The sequence below is a fragment of the Piliocolobus tephrosceles genome, chromosome 11, assembly GCF_002776525.5.
Source record: "Piliocolobus tephrosceles isolate RC106 chromosome 11, ASM277652v3, whole genome shotgun sequence".
In the NCBI taxonomy this organism is placed as follows: domain Eukaryota; kingdom Metazoa; phylum Chordata; class Mammalia; order Primates; family Cercopithecidae; genus Piliocolobus; species Piliocolobus tephrosceles.
Genome location: NC_045444.1, coordinates 46,202,800 through 46,224,517, shown reverse-complemented (window position 1 = coordinate 46,224,517; position 21,718 = coordinate 46,202,800). Strand labels below are relative to the sequence as shown.

The window sequence follows — 21,718 nt, the reverse complement described above, 5'->3', positions numbered from 1 at the left end:
TGTGTGTGTGTGCTTTGCCTCCCCTTGTGCAAGGGGCATGATTTCACCTCTCACATCTGGGAAAACCAAACCGAAGGACGCTAACCCTCCCAAGGTCACCTAGATTAGTGTTGTGGCCCGGGGTGGGTGGTGGGTGGGAGGAACAGAACCCAGGTGTCCGGACTCCAGCTTTGTTGGGCATTAAATCATTTTCCTTCCCTTGTGAAAAAAAATTACCGGGCGATGGGAAGTGAGAGATTAATCAGATTTCCTCTTTTCCCTTATTTCCCCTCCCCCTTACGAAGATAAAAACTCGGGAAAGCAGAAGAGGTGCCCGCCCTGCAGTTCTTAAGCTGAGTCCCCCCCATTCCCCCTCCACCCTCACTCCCACTCCCATTTCCCCACCCCCGACACAAAGCAATCTGGACTCCCAGGGCTTCCGCCAGTCCAACTGCGAGCCTAGGAGGTGAGGAGTGGTTAAAACTCAGCCCTCACCTCCGCGGGTCCCGGGCTCGGCGTCGCCCAGGCCCCGCCCCCGCCCGCCCTTCCCCCACGGCCTCGGAACGCCAGCCCCTCTCCTCTCTCCCATTCGGGCGCACCCACCCCAGATGCCGCCTGGCACCGAGCGCAGCCGCCGCTGCCGCACTTTCCACTTGTATTGATCACCTCTCAGCCCCGCGCAGCCAGCTTCCCCGAGCGGACCGCGGCCAGCGCGCCAGCCCTTGGCAGCCCCGGAGCAGTCGGGCTCCGGGAGGAAACTCCTTGGGAGCGCCCTGTCCGGGGTGCCCTCTGCGCTCTGCAGTGTCTTTCTTTCTGCCTGGGAGGAGGAGGAGGAGGAGGAGGAGGAGGAGGAGGGGGAGGGGGGGGAGGAGGAGGAGGAGGAGGAGGAGGAGGAAGAGGAGGAGGAGGAGGAGGACGTCTGGTCCCGGCTGGGAGGTGGAGCAGCGGCAGCAGCAGCCGCCGCCGCCGCCGCCGCCGGAAAGGGAGAGGCAGGAGAGCCAGAGACTTGGAAACCCCAAAGTGTCCGCGACCCTGCACGGCAGGCTCCCTTCCAGCTTCATGGGCAAAGTGTGGAAACAGCAGATGTACCCTCAGTACGCCACCTACTATTACCCCCAGTATCTGCAAGCCAAGGTAAAGGGGAACCGGGGGGAGATGACGGCAGGAGGAGGGGGTCCGGGGGTGCGCGCGGGGTCGGGCCCGGGGAGGGGCGCGCAGCGAGCCCCCGCCGCCCCCGGGCGGAGTTGCTGGAAGGTTGCTAACTATAGCGCTGGCCTGGGCAGAGCCGGGCGGCGCGCGGGGCGGCGGCTTCCCTGGGAGCGGAGTACGGGGATCGGGTTACAGAAAGCCGCGGGGGGAGAGACTAGACAGGAAAGAGCCACCAGCCCCTTCCTGGCCCGGCCAGCGGGGAGGGTCGCGGGGCTGAGCGGCGCCCCTCGCCAAGCCCTGGCTGGCCGGCCGCCGTCGCCTGGTGTCCGCGTCTGGATCCGCTGGTGGCCCGGCTTTTCGACCCTTCCTCCAAGGGCCTCGCCCTGTAAGCTGTAACTCTTTGCTCCCCTCGCCGTGACGCGGAGCCTCCCGCCCCCCAGGGACGCCCCTCCACCTCCCGCGCGCGCGGTGACTGGGGCTGGAGGGGCGGCGGGGCCGGGACGTTTTCCTCCCCGCCTCTGGCCCTGCGCGCCCGCCCCTCGCCTCTGATCTTTGTGCGGTGTGGCACTTCACCTGGTTACTGATTTCTACTTTTACGCTGGTGTTTTGGGTAGAAAAGTGGCCAAAGTTCACTCGCGTTCATTGATGTCCCTTCTAATCTCTAGAGGTTTTGCAAAGGAGGGACAATGGGCAGATTTCAGTGCGGAGAAAGAAGTGACTTCGTATTTGGTTAAAAAAGAAACAAAAACAAAACTAGCTTATATGTTTGCCACAGATCGATTTCCAATGTTGCTTTTTAAAAAGTGACCTCGGCACACTCTGAGTAACAACAGCTGATGACATGTAGTCATACAAATTGCGCCTGGCTTTCTAGGGACCCTAGGTACTTTGTTAGTGGGCCTATCTTATTTTTACAATAAGAATTTGATGCTTCCCGAACTCATTAAAAAAAAAATTGTTTGGGCCATGAAGATTGGAAATTTCACGGCTTTGGAAGCAGCCGCCAGAATTTGGGAGGGTGGAAGTTGGACGCAGCGGCCTTCTTCAGCCTTAACATCTATCACAACTCCGGGTGCCCTTCTAGATCACAAAAGTATCAGGTATGGATGCAGTATCCCAGCTTTCTTTGGGAGATTGTAATCACGCTCTGCTTGCTGGTAGTTGGGCATTTCCGGCCTGGTACAAAGAATCTCTGATTCAGCCTTTTCTTTCTTAGAATGTGTGTGGTCCACGTTTTCATGTACTTAACGACATAGCCCTGTATTTGTCTACGTAAAAAGGACACTTGTCAGTATCGAGACCAGAAATGTCCTAGCACTCTAGGGCCTCATTTTCACTTCACCCAATTCCCACTCCACTTCGGGTCACCAGAAAGCAGCAAAATGGTAGCAACAAGGATACCCCTTATTCATCTCTGTGTAGTTTTCACAGTATTTGTTTTCAGGAACTTGCAGGAGATGCTAGTTTTCTGTGAGCTACATGGAAGGTGTTCAAAGAAATTTTGTGGCATAATCAATGCACTGCCTTTTAGATGTCTTATATATTTAATGCACTTGTTTAAATTATGCAGCATTGGGTGGCTAAAAGGACAGCTTATCCAACACTTAACAATATGAATAATAAATATACCCACTCAGGTGAAGAAGACAAAAAGCCATGTTTCTACAGGCACATTTACCTTAGTAATTTTTATATACCATTAGTAAGTTAGAAACCAAGTCCATACCATTTAATGTAGCTAATGCAATGCCATTTGGCTTTTTTGCCCTGTAAATAATTGAAGAGAGAGACAAACGGCAAGAGCCTGCTCTAGTAATTAGGGTCGGATCCCAGAAAGCTTTACGGCCCATTTTCTGAAAGTGTGCTTCCTGTATAAAGCATTTAATATTGATTTGTGTTGCGGTAAATGACACTCTCAAAACATATTTTGCTATTTCTACAATTAAATCTGAAATCCTATTATTCCGAATTCCTTTGTTTCTGGAGAAAGGTATACATACTCACTTGACCTATATAACATGGTATTACAGTTTGGTAATTAAGTCTAAATTCCCTGTTGTACAAGTATTTTGATTATCTCAGAAGGGGACAGCTTCTAAAAATGGCATGTGACTAGATGCAAATTTTAGGTAAGCAGAGTTCGGAAAAGTTAGCCCTTTTTTTTCCTCTCCCTTATGTATCTGTTGGTAGCATGGTAGTAGTGTTGAGTCATTTAAAAAAAAAATAGACTTTGGTTTGTAGTTAGTTTGAAAACAAGTGTTGCCTAATCTTCCTAAAGAGTTAATGAACTCTCTTAGGATCTGCTGTCTGTCATGATTCTTGCCTCTGTGTGTTCTTTAACCTTCCTAAAATATGGGATAGAAAACATCACTCTGTTGAAAGTACAGTGATGTGTTTGCTAGGCAGAGTTGTTTTGAAACTTCTGTTTGGAAGCTATATCAAACACTGAAGAATGGCATGGCCATCTCAAAAGTGATATCTAATTTGTGCTCAAGAGATAGATGTGATTTTCTCAAATCTGATTCTTTTAATCAGAAGGATTAGATAATACCAGGTAAAATGGAACAACAGTTTGTTCTGTTACTGTACTTTTAAAAGTTATATATGTCAAACCATTCTTCTTGTTTTAGTGATCCAGTCTATTTTTGTAAATTTATTTTGTAATTTTCCCCATAAAAACATAGTAGTTACTTCCACATTTTATTAATTACAAAAAATACCATTTGTTGGGCTATATTGGAGCAAATGACCATATTGGCATGCTTTGTGCTTTGACAGAAAGAAAAAAAATCATTAGAAAAAGTGCTATATCTCCATGAATCATAAAATAAACTTGAGGGTACTATGGAAGAGCAGGACATGAGTGGAAATGAATGCGACTGTATAATATTCATAATACTTTGGTGTAGAGTTACATAAATTTCAAGTAACCTGATTTCACATGCTGTTGGGTTTTTTTGTATTTCTCAGTGAGGATGGTCTTATCACAGCAGGTTCTTTTTTACCAGCCGACACATTCATTCTGAAATGTAGTTTGATGTAGTTTTGTAAACATAACCACATGTTGTCCTAAAGAATTTTCTCAATTTTAAAATGACCTATGCTGTATTATATTAAATTTAATATCCAGCTTTTAGCTACACAGAAAAAAGATGTTGATAATCTAACATATTTTAACTTAAAGATTTGTATGTACACATTTTCAACCAGTGGCTGCATTAATTTCACTTATTGTAAAAGCAACCCTTGAGTTATGGTCGGTTTATTTCAAAGATACTATGACATACATTATTGCCAGTGCATGAATGTAAATAGTTATGGGCATTGAAATACTCTATTTCTTTTGAAGAAAGGGAAGTACAAAATTTTCTTTCCATGATTAGTTAGCTACATATTTTGTACCAACTAAAAGCAATTTGATACAGTTGTAATCTTTATTCACATAGTTCTAAGAATATATTTCTATAAAATATATGGAAAGCTTGATTTTTTTAAGTTTTTGTGTATAATGAAGTATTGTTTTCCACACTAAATAAATGTCTACACAAAAGATATATTTATTTCTAAAACAAAACATAATTTTGTTTTTACACCAATTTTACATAAGTTTATGACACAGAATATATCTGAACCTAGCTTCAGAATCCGAAAATAATGAATGATATAATTTATTCTATTAATAAAGGCTACTAGAACAAAGCAGTTTTTCTGCATTGAACTTTTGCATGCATTTTTGGTTGAATTCCTTAACTCTTACTTAGTTGTAGCCAAATGAATATTGATTGTGTCAATCTGTTTCTCCAGAAATTAGGAGTCCTGATTTGATACATAAAACTGTTGCGTCTAATTAAGTGGAAGTACACAGGCATAATATTGAGACATGGTGTGCTTTGTGTCATAAGATGTAACCACATTTATGAGGTAAATAGAGTTTGCTTAAAATATGTCAGTTTGGTAATGTAGTATTTTACACTGATGAATCAACCTCATTTCCTTAAGTGAGTGGGGTATTATGTATGACTATCTGGAAGTGGTTTTGGAAGGCTGAAGGACATGTAACTGTTATAACGAAGATACATTATAATGCAACAGTGTAGCACCCTTCTCTTCCAATAGCTATTTCTTTTGAATTTCCCATACAACCTTTTTCTTTTTTTTTTTTTTCTTCCTTATATTGGGAGCCAAATCTTAAGTTCCTTGAAGGGAAAAGGAAAAGATAGGTGAACTAGGAAAGTATTCAATCATTGAGTATCAGTATAACTACATATACCTTACATCTTTGGCAATCTTGGCTTTGAGTTTTAATTCAGATATGGGGAATTTCCATGTAATATACTTTCAAGAAAAGAATTTTTACTGATATGTTGCTCTGACTTTGTATTTTGCTTTAATGGTTTATTGAAACCATTTTGGCATGTAGCTTTTGAATTGGGACAGTGAAGTTTTATCCTATTTATTGGAATATTATAGAAATAATAGATTATTATAGAAATAAGAGTATGTCAAGTTACTCTCGAGTGGAAGTGTTTATGCAATCTAAAATAGCTTATTTTAAAGAAATGTAGTAATGACATGTCAGTTCTTCAAATGCAGCACCATAACATTTGGTATAAAACCAAACCAAATATTCAAAAGTTGAACGTCAGCTTGGGGATTTTATGTGGGATGAATTTAAATGTTCTGTTTTCTCTGCTGTTTTATTTTATTTATTTATTTTTGAGACAGAGTCTTGCTCTATTGCCCAGTCTAGAGTGGAGTGGCATGATCTCGGTTCACCACAACCTCTGCCTCCCGGGTTCAAGTGATTCTGCTGCCTCAGCCTCCCGAGTAGCTGGGACTAGTGGCGGGTACCACAATTCCTCACTAATTTTTGCATTTTTAGTAGAGACGGGGTTTCACTACGTTGGCCAGGCTGGTCTTCAACTCCTGACCTTGTGATCTGCCTGCTGCAGCCTCCCAAAGTGCTGGGATTGCAGGCGTGAGCCACCGTGCCCGGCCTCTGCTGTTTTATTTTAACGAATAAATAGTGAAACCTGATGGAATTCAGCTGTGCCTCACAAGAGGCAGCACTTGGATGTTGGAGGTCTACCATAGGTAGTTTGGTTAGGTGATACAGAGCAAAATGTCATTTTAGAACAAATAGTGTGTGTTGAACACACATACAAATTTGAGTACATATGCAAATTTGATAATAGAAGCAAAGCATTTCTTAGTCTGGTAGATATGAGGTCAATAGAAGAGTATAGAGAGGATGATAATAGCTAAGCCAACCACAAACTGAACATATATCTCCCATAATCTAATTCCTTAATGCATCTAGTCTCCTTAACGAAATTATGTGAATATTTTAATTTTTCAAACAAGCACTGGAAAATAAGAATGTCAAAATGATGAGAGAAAAACCAAAAGGAGAGAGAAAAAATCAACATCTGAACCTCCTAGGGGAGAAAAATGTCTAAAATTAAGCATTGCCATTCTCTCCCTATGTTGTCTCTTAACTAATTCTTAAGTGGATGCATTTTAGAAGATGGAGAATATGTTGGATGTTGAATATGAAAACCTAGATTCTAAAAGTGAGGTTGGATGCTGATATGAACAGTTAACTTGCATGTAGATCTGGCACTGTAAACGTGCTAAATCAATGTTAGTGGGTGATTTCCTACATTCACTGTAATATCTGTGTTCTGGAATAGGTAAAGTTTTAAGCTGGTAGTTTGTTGTAAAATTGCTGAGGCTCATGATGAAGGACTAAAATATTAGCCAATCAATTGTATTTACTGAGTGACCCCAGTACATCATTCTTTGCACTTGACATTGGGAAAATTTAGAGAGTGGAACATCTGGTACCTGCTCTCCAGCACCTCACAAGCTAGCAGGGAGGACAGAATAGACACAATACGAGAAATAAGCACAGAATATTTACAAAGTAGTACACCCACGAAAGCAGCACACCAGCTGGTGTCCTGGGTTTGAGTGACTGAGAAGGCACTAAGATATATGTAGGATTAAACACTTTGCCATGTCTTTTGCCAGAAAATGTAAAGTGCTAATAAAAGCTACAATAAACCTGGGAATTTTAGAAAGGAATAGGGCTTGAAATGAATAAATGAATTTTTTACTTGATTATCAGCATTGTTTTGCATTTTTTCTGCTGTATAAATTCTTTTAAGAGTACTTAGAATTTTAAACGTATAATATTTTTGTACTTTATGTTAACTCCTTCTCAAAGTTTCATATTCAATTAATTTATTTCATCCTATTATTTTTCTAGTTTATGCTTACAAATGTGCTGTTAAGCCAACCTGTTAGAGGTGTGGCAGGTTGGAAATGTAGTCCTTAAATGATGACATAGTGGTTATACAGAAGTATAACTTTGATTGTTTTGAGCCATATGAAATGATGTTTATTTCTCCTAACTGATTAGCTTTGCTCCGGCAAAGGGGAGGAAATAAGTTTGGGGTTTGTAATGCTACTAATTAGATCATTGCTTGCCTGCAATCTACACATTGATAATGTGTCTAATGTGGGCCAGCATTTCTTCAGAAAATAAAATGTTAAAAAATTATTCCTGGTCTTTAGTGGATATCTCTTTATCTGGTCATCAGCCAGCTTTAATTCTTTCAAAATATTCATGCTGCAACTGGATCCAAGTGCTTCAGGAGTCCTGTTGTCCTCCACTTGGCCTCAGTGTGGCCCCTGGAATCCATTCCTCAGGCTACCCGTTGAACAACATGTGCTATGCAGTTGGGCTGCTGGGTCCCAGATAAACAGTGATTTCAGGGAAAGGTTTTGTGCAATGAAATGAGATCATTTCATAGATGTCATAAATATTTTCACTGGTCCTGAAGGAAAAATGCATCATCTTCCCAGATCCATTTCACACAATGCTAGAGGTGTTTCTTCTACAAGTTGAAAAACCGAATACTTAGAATGGCAGAATTGGATGCCATGCTCCGAACTTGAGTTTCTTGGGCCGGGGGGTGGGGGTGGAGGACAGGGAATTGAATTGCCAAAACAGAATTTTGTATTACGAGCTTATATTTATATAATCCTCAAATAATGCTATACTATTTCCCCTGCTAAATGCTTTTTAAACGTGATGGTTTTGAGTTGCAATTGGGAGTATATTTGAACTGGAGAACCCCTAAACCCTCCTTTACCAGTAGAATTACAATGAACATTTTCACAGTTTATATAATAAGGTCTCAGATAAAATATTTAGTCATTAGGAAAAGTAAATTATATTGAAATTTGTAATATCGTCAACTTTACCTTTGTCTTCTCAACAACAATTTCATTTCATCATCCAACAGGTTTTTGACAAATGCAGACATTTATAAAAAGAGAAATTTGCCAGAAAAATGTATTTTCAAGTCACTAACTGAAATACTCCCACGACCCTCTTTGCCTCCTACAAAGCACAGTTCTGATTAATTTCATTGTTTCTAAAGCGACATTCTTTTAAAAAGATGCCTAATCTCAGCCTCTTTTTAGGTTTCATTCCACATGATCACTTGCATACTTCTATTTAAAAAACAATAAACACAGAAAGAATTACCTCTCAGAGAATGGGCTACTAGATGATGTTTTCCTCATGCTCTGTGTGATTTGTTCAAAAATTGGGTATACCTTAACTTATAAGTGAGTTGCATTTCCAACAATTTTATTCCAAACAGTTAGCTTGTCATTTGATTATTTAAAACTTCAAATTCATTTCATAAATAACTAGTTATACTTAATGATATGGTCCCCAGCGAACCTATGAGAGTCTGTAAAAGTAACCCACTTTATAATTCACATATAGTTCTCTACTAATACTGCCATTGAACCAAATCACCACATCAGATGTTTCTTGGAGAGAGGGGTGAGTTTTCAGAGTTAGATTTCCAGGAACCCGTCTTTGCTTTCTTTGGGTGAGTGGGAAGACAGGGTTCTTCTACAATCTTTCTTTCTTTTTTTTTTTTTTTCTACAATCTTTCAACAAGGCTTTGAGCTTTTATGATAGGGGAGGGGTTTCAGCTTGTGAAGTCAGCTTGTGAAGTCACAGGGATCAGGGAGTTTGTGCTGGAGCTTCCTCTGGGGGTCCCCTGAGAGCCCTCTTCACTTCTAGACCCACTCACCTGTTTTCTTGTGCTGGCCTCAGAGATAAACTCGTTCCCTTTTCCCCTTAATTAAAATAAAATCTTTTCCTTTTTAAGAGCCGAGAGTTCCTAGTAGTGCTTATCATGCTGAACTTACCTCTACTAGATTACTACAGCCTCACAGCTTTTCTTTACTCTCCTTTAGCCCTGAATCAAGCAAACATCTCTTGAGGCTGGTAACCAGAAGGAAGCAAAAAGACAAAGTAAAAATTCTATCTATCTTTTCCACTTCTCTTTTTACCTTTTCTTGGTTCGTTGATGCTTCATAACTCTTTAGGGAATCCCCAGACCCCAGCCAGACCTCAGACCTCCTTTAGAATCCGATGACGGCGTACTTTTTTTTTTTTTTGAGACGGCGTCTCGCTCTGTTGCCCAGGCTGGAGTGCTGTGGCCGGATCTCGGCTCACTGCAAGCTCCGCCTCCGGGGTTTACGCCATTCTCCTGCCTCAGGCTCCCGAGTAGCTGGGACTACAGGCGCCCGCCACCTCGCCCGGCTACTTTTTTGTATTTTTAGTAGAGACGGGGTTTCACCGTGTTGGCCAGGATGGTCTCAATCTCCTGACCTCGTGATCTGCCCGCCTCGGCCTCCTAAAGTGCTGGGATTACAGGCGTGAGCCACCGCGCCCGGCCGATGGCGTACATTTTCATTAACCTCAAATGTTTACCTAGAATCAGCCTGCGGAGCACAGGTTAAGTGTCTTACCCAGGGTGGGGAGCAGTGGCTATGCCTATAATTCCATCGCTTTGGGAGGCCGATAGGGGAGGATTGCTTGAAGCCAAGAATTCCAGACCAGCCTGGACAACATAATGAGACACCGTCTTTGGGGCGGGGGGGGGGGGGGTGGGGGGGGGGGGGGGGGGAGGGAAGAATCTTATCCTGGAAGGAAGACAAAGACTGAACAAATCTATGCTTAGGAGGATGAATCAGACCAGACCAGAGATCGCTTCATGTATTTTTCTGCGTTGTAGCTCAACAGACTCTGATGAAGAGCTGCACAAAAGCCAGTGTCCTACAGAGTGGGGTTGGGTGGCGTGAAGTTCATACCCCTATCCAGCAAGGGTTTGAACAGTTTCACAGTGTGTTTACTTTCTCTCTTCTCCTCCACTCCTGCTCTCCAATTTTCTTGTTGTACTCTTAGAGTTAAGCCACTCTGGACTGACTTCTGTCCACTAACAGGTGTGTGTGATAGTGGTAGATGCACCAGTGTGACCATCGTATAAGCTACTCCCACTCCATCTGCCGGAATCAGGGACCAAGTGGGTCTGACGTAATTTGGCTAAAAAATCTTTACTACTTCTTAATGCTATAGACTATGATTAAGAATTTGCTAACGACAATTGCCCCTGATTTGGGTTTTCTTTTCTGATTCCTTATCCAATTTTATATGGAAATTTTAAATAAAATTGTATTTGGTAATGTATAAATGTGTTATGGAACCATAGACATGATATAATACTTTGAACAAAAGTACATAATTAGCATAATAGTAAGTATTTTTATGGTAAATGTATACTCCTAATGAGATTGAAACTTAAATATGATAAAGTCAAATAGCAAGCGGTTTGTTTACATTTTTTTCTTAACCCATACCAAAATTTAAAATTACATACAACCATTTTTTCTACTTTTTGAATACTAGTTATTCTTTACCTTAAAAAATAATCAAAAAGTTGTGTTTTATATTGGCAAAAACCTAAAAACAGATGTATTTCTTATTAGGTAGTAGTTTCTCAGACTGTAGGTTTAGCAGCAGAAGTGTTTAACCTTGATTTTGTTTCCTTTTTTTTTTTTTAAGAGAGATTGTTTTTTAACCTACAAATAGGATTTAAAATGACAGTGGGTGATATCTGGTGTTCTTTTCTACCTCTCTATCTCTGTCACAAAATTCAAATTCATGTTTCAGCAGTACAGGATGTTCTTCAGTACACATCCTTTGAGCCTTCAAAATTTGATTTGACTGTGTGGTCTGACGATAGCATGTTGAGATAAGTACATTGTGATAGTAATCTGTGCCCGAGCCCTAATGAGCATCTGCTTTCTAGGGCACCACAACAGCACCTTTCTTTGTTTCCTCTTCCTTTGTTTCTTTGATTTGAATCTTGTTACATTCTGCAAATGGGTCATTTTTGTTTGTTTTTCAGTATGCAAATCCTCCTATCTCCCTTTTTTGGGGAAAAAGAAGCCAGATATCTTAAATATAAATGAATGCACAGGGAATTTTAAAGGAGTCTTCAGGAAGTGCACAGCTATAGTTCTTCTATTAGCAAATCAGACATATTATTCTAAAAATCATCTAGTTAATTTGATACAGATGGAACTACCTGGTCAGTTTAATTAAATTCAATAATTACTTACTGTGCAGGCATGGTATTAGGCCCTGAAAGGTGCAATATGTAATGAAAACATAGTGTGCATCATCATAACGCACAGTGGAATAATTTTGTTTATTTAAAACTTCTATAGTGCACAAATTTTAAATCTATAGGTTGATATACTCATGTAATAACCACTCAGATGATGATATAGCATTTCCAGAACCAGACAGCATCCTTAGTTGTACCCACGAAACGTAACTACTAGTGTGACTTCTATCTTTGTTGGTTGGTTGTATCCATTCTTTTACATCATAAAGATGAAACCATATTGTATATATCTTTTTCTGTCTGGCCTCCTTAGCTCATTATTATTTTGTTTTGAATCATTGATGTTATGTGTGCAATTGGTTCTCTTTTTAATGCTATGTGTATTCCATTACAGGATATATTGTATCAAAATTTATTTATGCATTCTATTATTAATGGGCATTTGGATTATTTCAATTTAAGACTATTTTGAATAAAATTACTGTAATTGTCTTGTTCATATCATGTGTTCAACATATGCACTTACTCCTAAGAGAGGAATTTGTAGGTCATAGGATATGTGTATGTTCAGCTTGGATAGACACTACCAGTTTTCTCCTGCCAGCAAAGCATGAGAAATCTAATTGCTTTGCGTCCTCACTAAAACTTGATATTGTCAGTCTTTTAATTTTAGCCCTTCTGGTGAGTGGGTATCTCATTGTGGTTTTAATTTGCATTTTCTTGATGATTAATGATGTTGAGCACTTTTACAAATATATTCATTGGCCAATTAGGTATCCTCTTTTGAGAAGTCTTTTGCAAAATTTGGCCATTTAAAAAAAAAAAAACAACTTTATTGGGATATAATTTACATACCATGCAATTCAACTTTTTGTTCACTTTTTAAATTGGGTTCTTTTTTTCTTGGTTTGTAGGTTTTTAAATATATTTTGGATACAATCCTTCATCAGACATATGTGTGAAAATATCTTCCCCTAATTTTCAGTTTTCATTTTTACTCTGATTGATAGTTTTAATAAATAGAAGTTCTTAATTTTAATGAAGTAAAATTTACCAATCTTTTATGATAATTGCTTTTTGTGTCTGTTTAAGAAATTTGCTTACTTTTAGATTGTGAAGTTTTTTTTGTTTTTTTTTTTAACATTTCCTACTAGAAGCTGTGTTTTATCTTTCACATTTAGGCCTGCAATCAATTTCCAATTAATGTTTGTGTTTGGTGTGGATAGCATCAAGATTTGTTACTGTTATTTGTTCCACCGCCCCCCTCCCTGCCCCTCAACAGGCCCAGTATGGCTATGTTATTGATCCAGCCCCATTTATTGAAAAGACATTTTCCTCCTTTGAATTTCATTGTTGCCTTTGTTGTAAACCAGGTGACCATGTTTGTGTGGTTCTTTTTCTGCACTCTTGCCTTTTTTTTTTTTTTTTTTTTTTTTTTAAGGCAGTCTCACACTGTTGCCCAGGCTGGAGTGCAGTGGTGTGATCTAGGCTCACTGCAACCTCTGCCTCCCAGGTTCAAGCAATTCTCATGCCTCAGCCTCTTGAGTAGCTGAGATTACAGGGGTTCGCTACTGTGCCTGGGTAATTTTTTTGTGTTTTTAGTAGAAATGGAGTTTTGCTGTGTTGGCCAGGCTGGTCTCGAACTCCCGGACCCAAGTGATCCATCACCTCGGCCTCCCAGGGGATTCTTGCTCTGTTTCATATGTATCCTTGTGTCAAAACTAATTACTATAGCAATATAGTAAGTGCATGTTCTCCAAAGTGCTCTTAACTATTCTAGGTTCTTTGCATTTCCTTATAAATTTTAGCATTGGCTTATCAATTTCCGTACAAATAAATCTGCTAGGATTTTTATTGGAATCATACTAAATCTGTACATCAATTTAGGGAGAATTGATATATTAACACTAATGAATCTTCCAGACTTCAAGGATGGTATATCTCTTATTTATTTATGAATTTACCGCTTTAAGTAATTAATAATAAAACAAATGAAAAGTTATTGTTTTAAGTACTTGTTTCTTAAATACATCCAAAGATTTCTTCAAGATCTGTATTATGATAGTTGGCATAGGTTCTATGAAGAAAATAATTCTTTTGAAAAGAGAGAGTATGTTTATTATCACAGATCAAAATTAATTTTGAAAAAGAGCTTGCCACTGAAACTTTACTCTTTAAGAACAGATGACGTTCTTTTTGATTTTTCTTGAATGCATGTCAACATATAACTGTGTTTCCCCTTTATACTCTTTATTCTCTTTGTTTATTTGATGGCTTTGTTTATTTGATGTTGTTGTGACACTCCATCACCCTGCCTTAGATATTTATAAACATAATAATAAATTGAAAATTAGTTTTTTTGGAGGATTTTCTGACATCTCTTATGATTTTTTAATATGCCCCTGATATTGTGAAAGCAAAGATTGGGAATTGCTGCAGAGATACTAACTTCTAAGCAATAAAACATGCTGCTCAATGGACTTCATTTCCTTCAAACCTTTTCTTAGATGTTCCAAAAATCTTTTATATATGTGTATATATTTCATGCTTTATATTGAAAGTTTTAAGCTTTGATTATTGCCATATTCAGCCAACCAAAAACAACTACATAGAACCTTCAAAGCTTATTAGTTCTGGCTAGGTTAGCCTAGGTTGAGTAGGACCTTCGAAGCTTATTAGTTCTTCAAAAACAACTACGTAGAACCTTCAAAGCTTATTAGTTCTGGCTAGGTTAGGCTAGGTTGAGTAGGAGGTTGAATAGATGACTTCTGAAATTCCTTAAATTCTAAATTTTATGATTCTGGGAATTTATAACATCCAAGAATTACAGAATGTTAGAATGGGAATGAACTTTAAGATCATCTGGTCAAAGCCACTCATTTTACAGATGAGAAAGGCTACCCAAGTGTAGAGACAGAAGTAGAGCTCTGGGGAGGCAGAGAGAGGGGAAGTGGCTGAATAGCCAGAGCTGGGGAGGGTCTGGGCATGACCTCACAGCACTGATCAATCCATGGCCTGCAGAGGAAAAAGGGAGAAGGGAGACCACACAGGAGCTTCAGCATCACTCCAGGAAACTGATCACTGGTTGGATGGGATGCAAATGGGGCCAGTGGCACCAGCTGGTGTCTGAACAGGAATCAGTGATGTTCACTCTGTCTGAGGTCACCTGGCAGTCAGGGCCAGCCAGACTTTTGTGCTTTCTACAACTAGCATAGCTGCTTCTCTTGGTTTGGTGGAACAGCAGCATCCAGAGCTGATTCTGCCTTGCTCTCATGTGTCTAACCTGTTGTAGATGAGCTGGGTAGCCCATAGCTGCGCCCTGCTCACACTCCATGGCTCCTGGCCTATTCATGGCCTTGTTGTGTTTCTGAAGTCTTTCTTTGCCACATTCCTAAAGATTTTTGCTGTTATGGCTGTGGGACCATAACCCTCTTCACTTTTTCAGTATGCCTGAAATTTTCCCAGATCGGCAGGTTGGACTCAAACTACTTCATTCTTGCTAAACTTTCTCTATCCTGCCATCACTACCTGTTGTAATTAGTTTGGTCAACAACAACAACAACCCAGTGAGGCTCTGATTAAACACCACCTCTCTCTGTTGAAGCCAACCCTTTCGTTCACCACTCCGATGGGAACTGCCTTCCTAATGCAAGCACTCCACACTGGTCTCTGTTTTTTTTCCCTGAACTATCTGAATACACTTGGCAGGTGGACAGCCTTCAGGAATCATCATACAATTAGGCTTCAGGAGCTCTGTTTTAGTCAATTATGTGGATAACCTCGGAAAAACAAAATGCACGGTAGGTGGCATCAACAAGCTCATTGTGCTTTGGGCACGGCTTTTCCCTCGTGCTGTTTGGATCATATACTCATTAAGTCCACCAGCTGAAAATGTCACAACTGGCTGTGTGCCATGCGTTGGGGAAATCAAATAAAAGAGAAATTGGGATATATTGAGCAAATAAAAGAGAATGATTTTTCCACAATTTACAAAAGATTTACCATTAAAAATGACACCTTAGTTCATTTACATATTTTCAAAGATGATTACAGGTCACTAACTCTTTGATAGAAAGTGTAATTTAAACTTAAGCTATCAGGAACCATGGCATACTAAAGATTAATTAGGTATTGGGATAAATGGTTTGTCCAATTTCTTAAGTCTTTTGAAAAGGATGAGTTTGTTTTATTATATTTGATTTATATGCAACTTCTTAGGATTGTGTGATTGAGTAAAAGCAAGGCATAATTGTAGCTGCTTTGTTTGTTTGTTTTTGTTTATTTCTCACTGTTTTAAGGGTCCTTTGCCCTGGTTGGTTCAAAAATTTTCTTCCCGTAAGTGTGTGTGACCATAACTGGTGAATTCTTGAAGCGTTGGGATACACAGAAGGAAAGGACCATGGACAATTTAAAATCGTGTTATCTGTAAGAAAACCTAAGTTTTATGTGTACCATTATTATTTGACAAGTGTCATAGTCAAGGAGGTCTCCAGTGAGGAAGTGTGTTGTAAGAATAGGGAGAGACATGCCTTTGGAGACAGCATGCAGTGCCTTTTTGGTAGAGCAGTTGGCCCACTAGGACTAGAAGACGCTCTTGGTTGGAACTGAGAGAATCATCTTAAACAACATGCTGAGCCAAAACATTTTTTGATGTTAATAATATTCATGTGTAAATAGATTGTTTCAAACCTCTCCAAAATCATAGCGGTAGCTTTGTACTTGGACTTCCTTTACTTGTTTAATTTTCAACAGCAAAAGATGGGCATGATGAACACCTTAAAAGTCATGTGGATTATTTGTCTGAGTTAAAAATGTATGTATTCAATCAGAAAGATATAAAGTCTAAAGGAAAGTGAGGGTAAAATAAGCAGATGAGGAATTATTATCCCTGGAAATACAGGGAATTTTCTTTTTGATACAAATTTACTTCCTAAAATAAAAGTTTCTAGTGTTAGCACCTTTCATCAAACTTTCTTAACGTAATAGGAAGCTTTTAGCACAGTTTACCCACATTATCTAAGAATCTGCAGGCAATTAAAAAAAAATAGCTAGGCGTGGTGGCATACACCTGTAGTCACAGCTACTTAGAGGCTAGAGCAGGACGATCCATTGAGCCCAGGAGTTTAAGGGTAGTGAGCTAGGATTGTGCTACTGCACTGAAGCCTGGGTGACAGAATGAGATTCTGTTCCTTAGGGGGAAAAAAAATGCAGGCAAACTGAAGCAAGTATATAAAATTATTTTAATTAATTAATTATTATTATTATTATTATTATTTTGAGACGGAGTCTCTCTCTGTCACCCAGGCTGGAATGCAGTGGTGCAAACATGGCTCATTGCAACCTCAACCTCCTGGGCTCAAGTGATCCTCCTGTATCAGCCTCCGAAGTAGCTGAGACCACAGGCATGCACCACCACGCCCTGCTAGATATATGCAATTCTGTGTTGGTTGTGTGCTCACTCTTAGGCCGCCTGTAAAGTTTCATTCTTTGGATGCTTGAGAAATGTAGACTGCTTACTAATTTGATTTTTGTTTCTTCTTATATTTTAACTTTCACTAAGTGACATTTCATTTAGACCATACTGTATAACATTTAATACTGGGGGAAAAAGACTGAGAAAGTCACAAAGTATCAGGAAAGAAAAGGCATAGCATGAGATTACATGTGTATTTAGAAATAGTTTTCTATCGTACTTTATAAACAGTAATTTGTGTACATGCAGGCTTCCTTTACAAGAATGTAAGATCCTTAAAGACAAGAAGTATATTTTGTTCAGTTTTGTGCCTATTACAATGTTTTGCACTTGGTAGGTACTTGGTATTTATTGAATTAAATCTCTATTTTTTGTTTACCAACATGATAAAGAGGAATATGAGAGACAGACAGAATTCTTTAGTGATGAAATGCTTCTGCTTCAAATACATACGTGATTAGGATAAAAATGAGATTTTAGTCTGAATTACCTAAGTAATGTTCTCAATCTCAAGCTTTACTATGAGACTTGCTCATAGTGTCTCCAAAGGCGATCACAACTAAGCTAGTTTGTCGTTGTCACATAAACACTTCATAAAATGCAAAAACCAAATAGTCAATGACTATCTTAAATATAATGAATATAATGTGTATAGAAAAGGGAGGTGGTGGACAGGTGCAGTGGCTCATGCCTGTAATCCTGGCACTTTGGGAGGCCGAGGTGGGTGGATCACTTGAGTCCAGGAGTTTGAGACCAGCCTGTGCAACATGGCAAAACCCCATCTCTACAAAAAAATACTAAAATTAACTGGATGTGGTGGCTCGTGCCTGTAGTTGCAGCTACATGAGAGGCTGAGGTGGGAGAATTGATTGAGTTGGGGAGGCGAAGGTTGCAGTGAGCCAAGACCACACAGCTGCACTCCAGCCTGGGTGATGGAGTGAGACCCCTTTTCAGAAAAAAAAGAAAAAGAAAAAAAGAAGGACATTGGGGGAGCCCATTCTACTCTATTAGTATAATTTTAAAAATAGCATATGGATGGGGCATTACTAATTGAAAAGCAATTAAATTTTTAAAAGCAAAATAAATGGCTACATATCTAAAAACAATATTTCTTAGGATTTGCTGAAGGTTTCTAAGGACCTAGAACTGTGTCTGACAAGAATATGTGATTACATTACTTAGGATTCTGATAGGAAATGCATGACATACATACAGAAACTTGGTATTTAAGGAATGTTTACAGATGTGTTGGCAGGTCTTAGGAAAACCAAAAGGAGACAATGACATGTTCCAAGGCCAGCAAAAGATGAGTGCTTTTACTACTGAAAGTCTGAACGAGCAAAGTGTGGGAGCAGTTACCAGAACCTGGAGAGGAAGCCCAGTGCAGGGGGCTCCCTGAAAGAGGTGATGACCTTCAGCTGAGGACCAAGCCCATGTTGACCAGATATCTATCACTTTCCTCCTACCCTTAGATCTGCCAGTACCTCCAATTAGAACCAATAGGAAGCCCGAGAGAGGAGGATACCAGTGATGCAGGGCATGTGATCGGCCCCCAGGGCACAGGATAGAGGGGAGAAGGTGGAGAGGTGAATGAAGTGTGGGAATCAGGAAATTTTGTTGAATAAAGGAATGGCTGCTTACTACTTTTCTTAATGGATAGTTTCAATTCTTTCAGTTAACATGGCTACCCATTGCCTTCTTAAAAATCTGCTGTGATTACTCAAATGAATTAGATAAGCAGTATTTAGTGAGTGCCTACCATAGCATTTTTACAAGTCTATTGCTAATCAATAGTGGAAACTTTCTAAGAAAATTAGTTATTAGTGGAAATTTTTAGGCTGTCTTCAGAAATCTGCATTATCTTAAGTCTACAACCTGAAAAAACACAATCACTTGATCTCATAATTATTCAACAAGGATGTGAAACATTATCACATCATAAATACGACATATTACCTGCAAGGCAACTGAAAATACTTTGCGGGACATTGAGTTCATGGATACTTGTTTTCTGGTTATTCTTACACCACTCAAGCCTACTTTTTGCCCACCTTTTCCACATTATGCTTTATTTAATCTGTCTTTAATAGGTTGTAAGAATTATATCTGAGATTTTGCATTTTAAAAGGAACAAGCTCTAAGTTTGATTATGACAAATGTTTGAAATGACTCTTCCTGTACATACGTATTCAAGAAGTTTTGTTTTGTTTATTGTGGTAAATAATGTTAAATTTGTCATTTTAACCATTTTTTGTGTACAATTCAGTGGCACTGAGTACATTCACATTATTAGGCAACCATTACCACTGAAGAATGTTTTTTAATCCTTCCTATTGAGGGGTGGTATTTCTAGATTCACGGAGATGTTTTTCTCTTTCAAAAAGAACAACAGCAAAATCCCATGAGCTGGCAGTCATATCAGTAAAGAAACGTCTGCCCAAATCCTATCAAGTGACATTTTAAAGTGGTATTAAATTAGCAAAGCTATTGTAAGCTTGTTCATCAACACACACAAAGAAAGAACTTGTTGGAAATAACTTTTAGAATGAACATATCCCTTTAAGCAGGAAGATGCTGTTATTTTGCTACTTTTATTTCACCTCTGAATAAATTTTGTCAGAAGTCCAGCTAACACTCTAGCTTGTGGTTGTGATGTATGGGATAGGCCACACTTTGTGACTCACCTTTTTTTAATGTATTTTTCAAATTTGAATAATATCTGGACTCAAACTTATGCTCTTTTGTTCATTTAATTGAGTTCTTGAGATGGTAATAACACAGCAGTGAAATTTTTAACTTTTATGTATGATAAAACACATAATTAACTCATAATGTTTTATGACAATATAAAGATAAAACTAGCTTTCCTCTACGACAGGGGTTCTTCTTACCTGTTGTCATAGTAACCAGGTAAACACTAATAAAACCAAATGGGCATCAAAAAAGTTTTTCATATAAATGGTATTGAAAATATTTATAGGAACTTTAAAAAATAGATTATCTGAGTAGAGAAAGAAAAGACTCAAGTAATAGAGGAGAGGTAGTCAAACTTTATTTGCATATGGAAAGAGAGTTGAGGGGGTGGAAATCTGCGTTGCTGAGAAAAAGAGTTTTCAGAGCAGACTGTTCTGGTATTTTATACCAATTATGTGCAGCTATTGCTTTGAATAAATTTTGCTGCCCTGCTGAGATTTCCTTTTTACAAATCCTGGAGCAATTATAAGATGGAAGTCTGGAATGTATAAACAATGTCCTTTGAACAGTAAATGAGCCTCATTCTTATAAAACTCAAGGGTAGGAATGTACTACCTTTTATCCTATGTTTCTCTGCCTTTCCTTCCTCCTTAATCATAGCACAGAAATTAGGGTCTACTTCAGGTGTATATAAAAATATGAATTTTGCCAAAAATAATTTTAAATGACAAATTCCATGAAATTAACAAAATCTCTCTGTTACTGTGTAATACCAGTGTACTAATACATGTTCAATACAGCAGTTGATTGAATATTCCTATTCTATTTCTAGCCTTAACATGAGAATCTGTAATAGATTACTTTTTTCTGTAGACCTGGAAACAGAACACTGCACCAAGTCAGTGTGTGTGGGGAAAAAGTGACACCCTTCGAGTGTAACATTAGGCGGAGTTTCCAAATGCCAGCTTGTTTTATGTGACAGAGCAATCTGCACTAATCAAGGCAAACAATACATACAATCCTAAAGAGAAGTCAACTGTCACTTAGCGTTAACTGTAAAAGCCTGAGCTCCATTATTTTGCCGAACTTACAGACCTTATACAATGTTTACAATAAGGTTTGGAGAGTTGCCTAGCACTGGAATATATACAATTAAACAACATAGTTGAGCGGCCCTTTTATGTCAGCACTGCTAAAAGAGCACCATTATGTGTACTCATGATAGTCATTCTTGGAACTCTTAACATAAACAGGAATAGAGAACATTCATTTGGAATTCTATCTGAGTACATGTGGGATTTTATTTTATTTTATTCACATAAAGCCCCATGGACACTAAAGATAGCAATAATAAAAGGATCACTGAATGAGAATTATTTCTTTGACTGTCAGAGAATGCAATAGTTTTATTGTTTGCAACCGAGCTTGAGCACTCACCTTATTTGGACTTTTATTTAAGCTTGCATGAAAAAGGGAGATTGTATTTAAATTAATTACAAAGTGAATTTTATTTGTTTGAAAATAACACTAGAAATTAATACAAAATGCACGTACTGATTTCCTCTTTCAGACTTTTTCAAAAAATAGCACGTGCAAAGAGGCAACAGTATTATCGATTAAAATGAAACAAAACATAAGCTAACTTTTAAGTTCACGTCGTATTTTGTTAAAGTTAGTTAGGCTAACTTCATAGTTACAGCTCGGCCAGAAAGCCTCATCCTTCGGTGTTCGGTGTCGATAGCAACAGTAAAAGGGAATGACACACAACTGAAGCAATTTTTTTTTTAGGAAAATAGAAATATTTAAGAGATTGATTTATAGTTCTATCATTCAGAAATACAAATATATATATTTTTTAATCTAGGTATTAGGTTTTTATTGAAGTTTTCTTTGTCTGCCTGTTTCCCAGAAATGTTTG

General features: G+C 38.9%; 1 protein-coding gene across 5 annotated transcripts in view; it reads left to right on the top strand.

The window, feature by feature from the left end:
- The first annotated feature begins 557 nt into the window (after positions 1-557).
- The window catches only part of RBMS1 (RNA binding motif single stranded interacting protein 1), a 214,866-nt gene continuing 193,705 nt past the window's right edge, over positions 558-21,718 (top strand). For 2 of the 5 annotated variants that reach the window (XM_023217366.3, XM_023217365.3), the window contains exon 1: positions 558-1,113. In XM_023217366.3, the coding sequence (XP_023073134.1) occupies positions 1,039-1,113 (75 nt within the window). In that variant the 5' untranslated portion in view covers positions 558-1,038. The remainder of the gene's footprint in view (positions 1,114-21,718) is intronic. The other 3 variants (XM_023217371.2, XM_023217370.2, XM_023217369.3) reach the window with 2 other exon arrangements.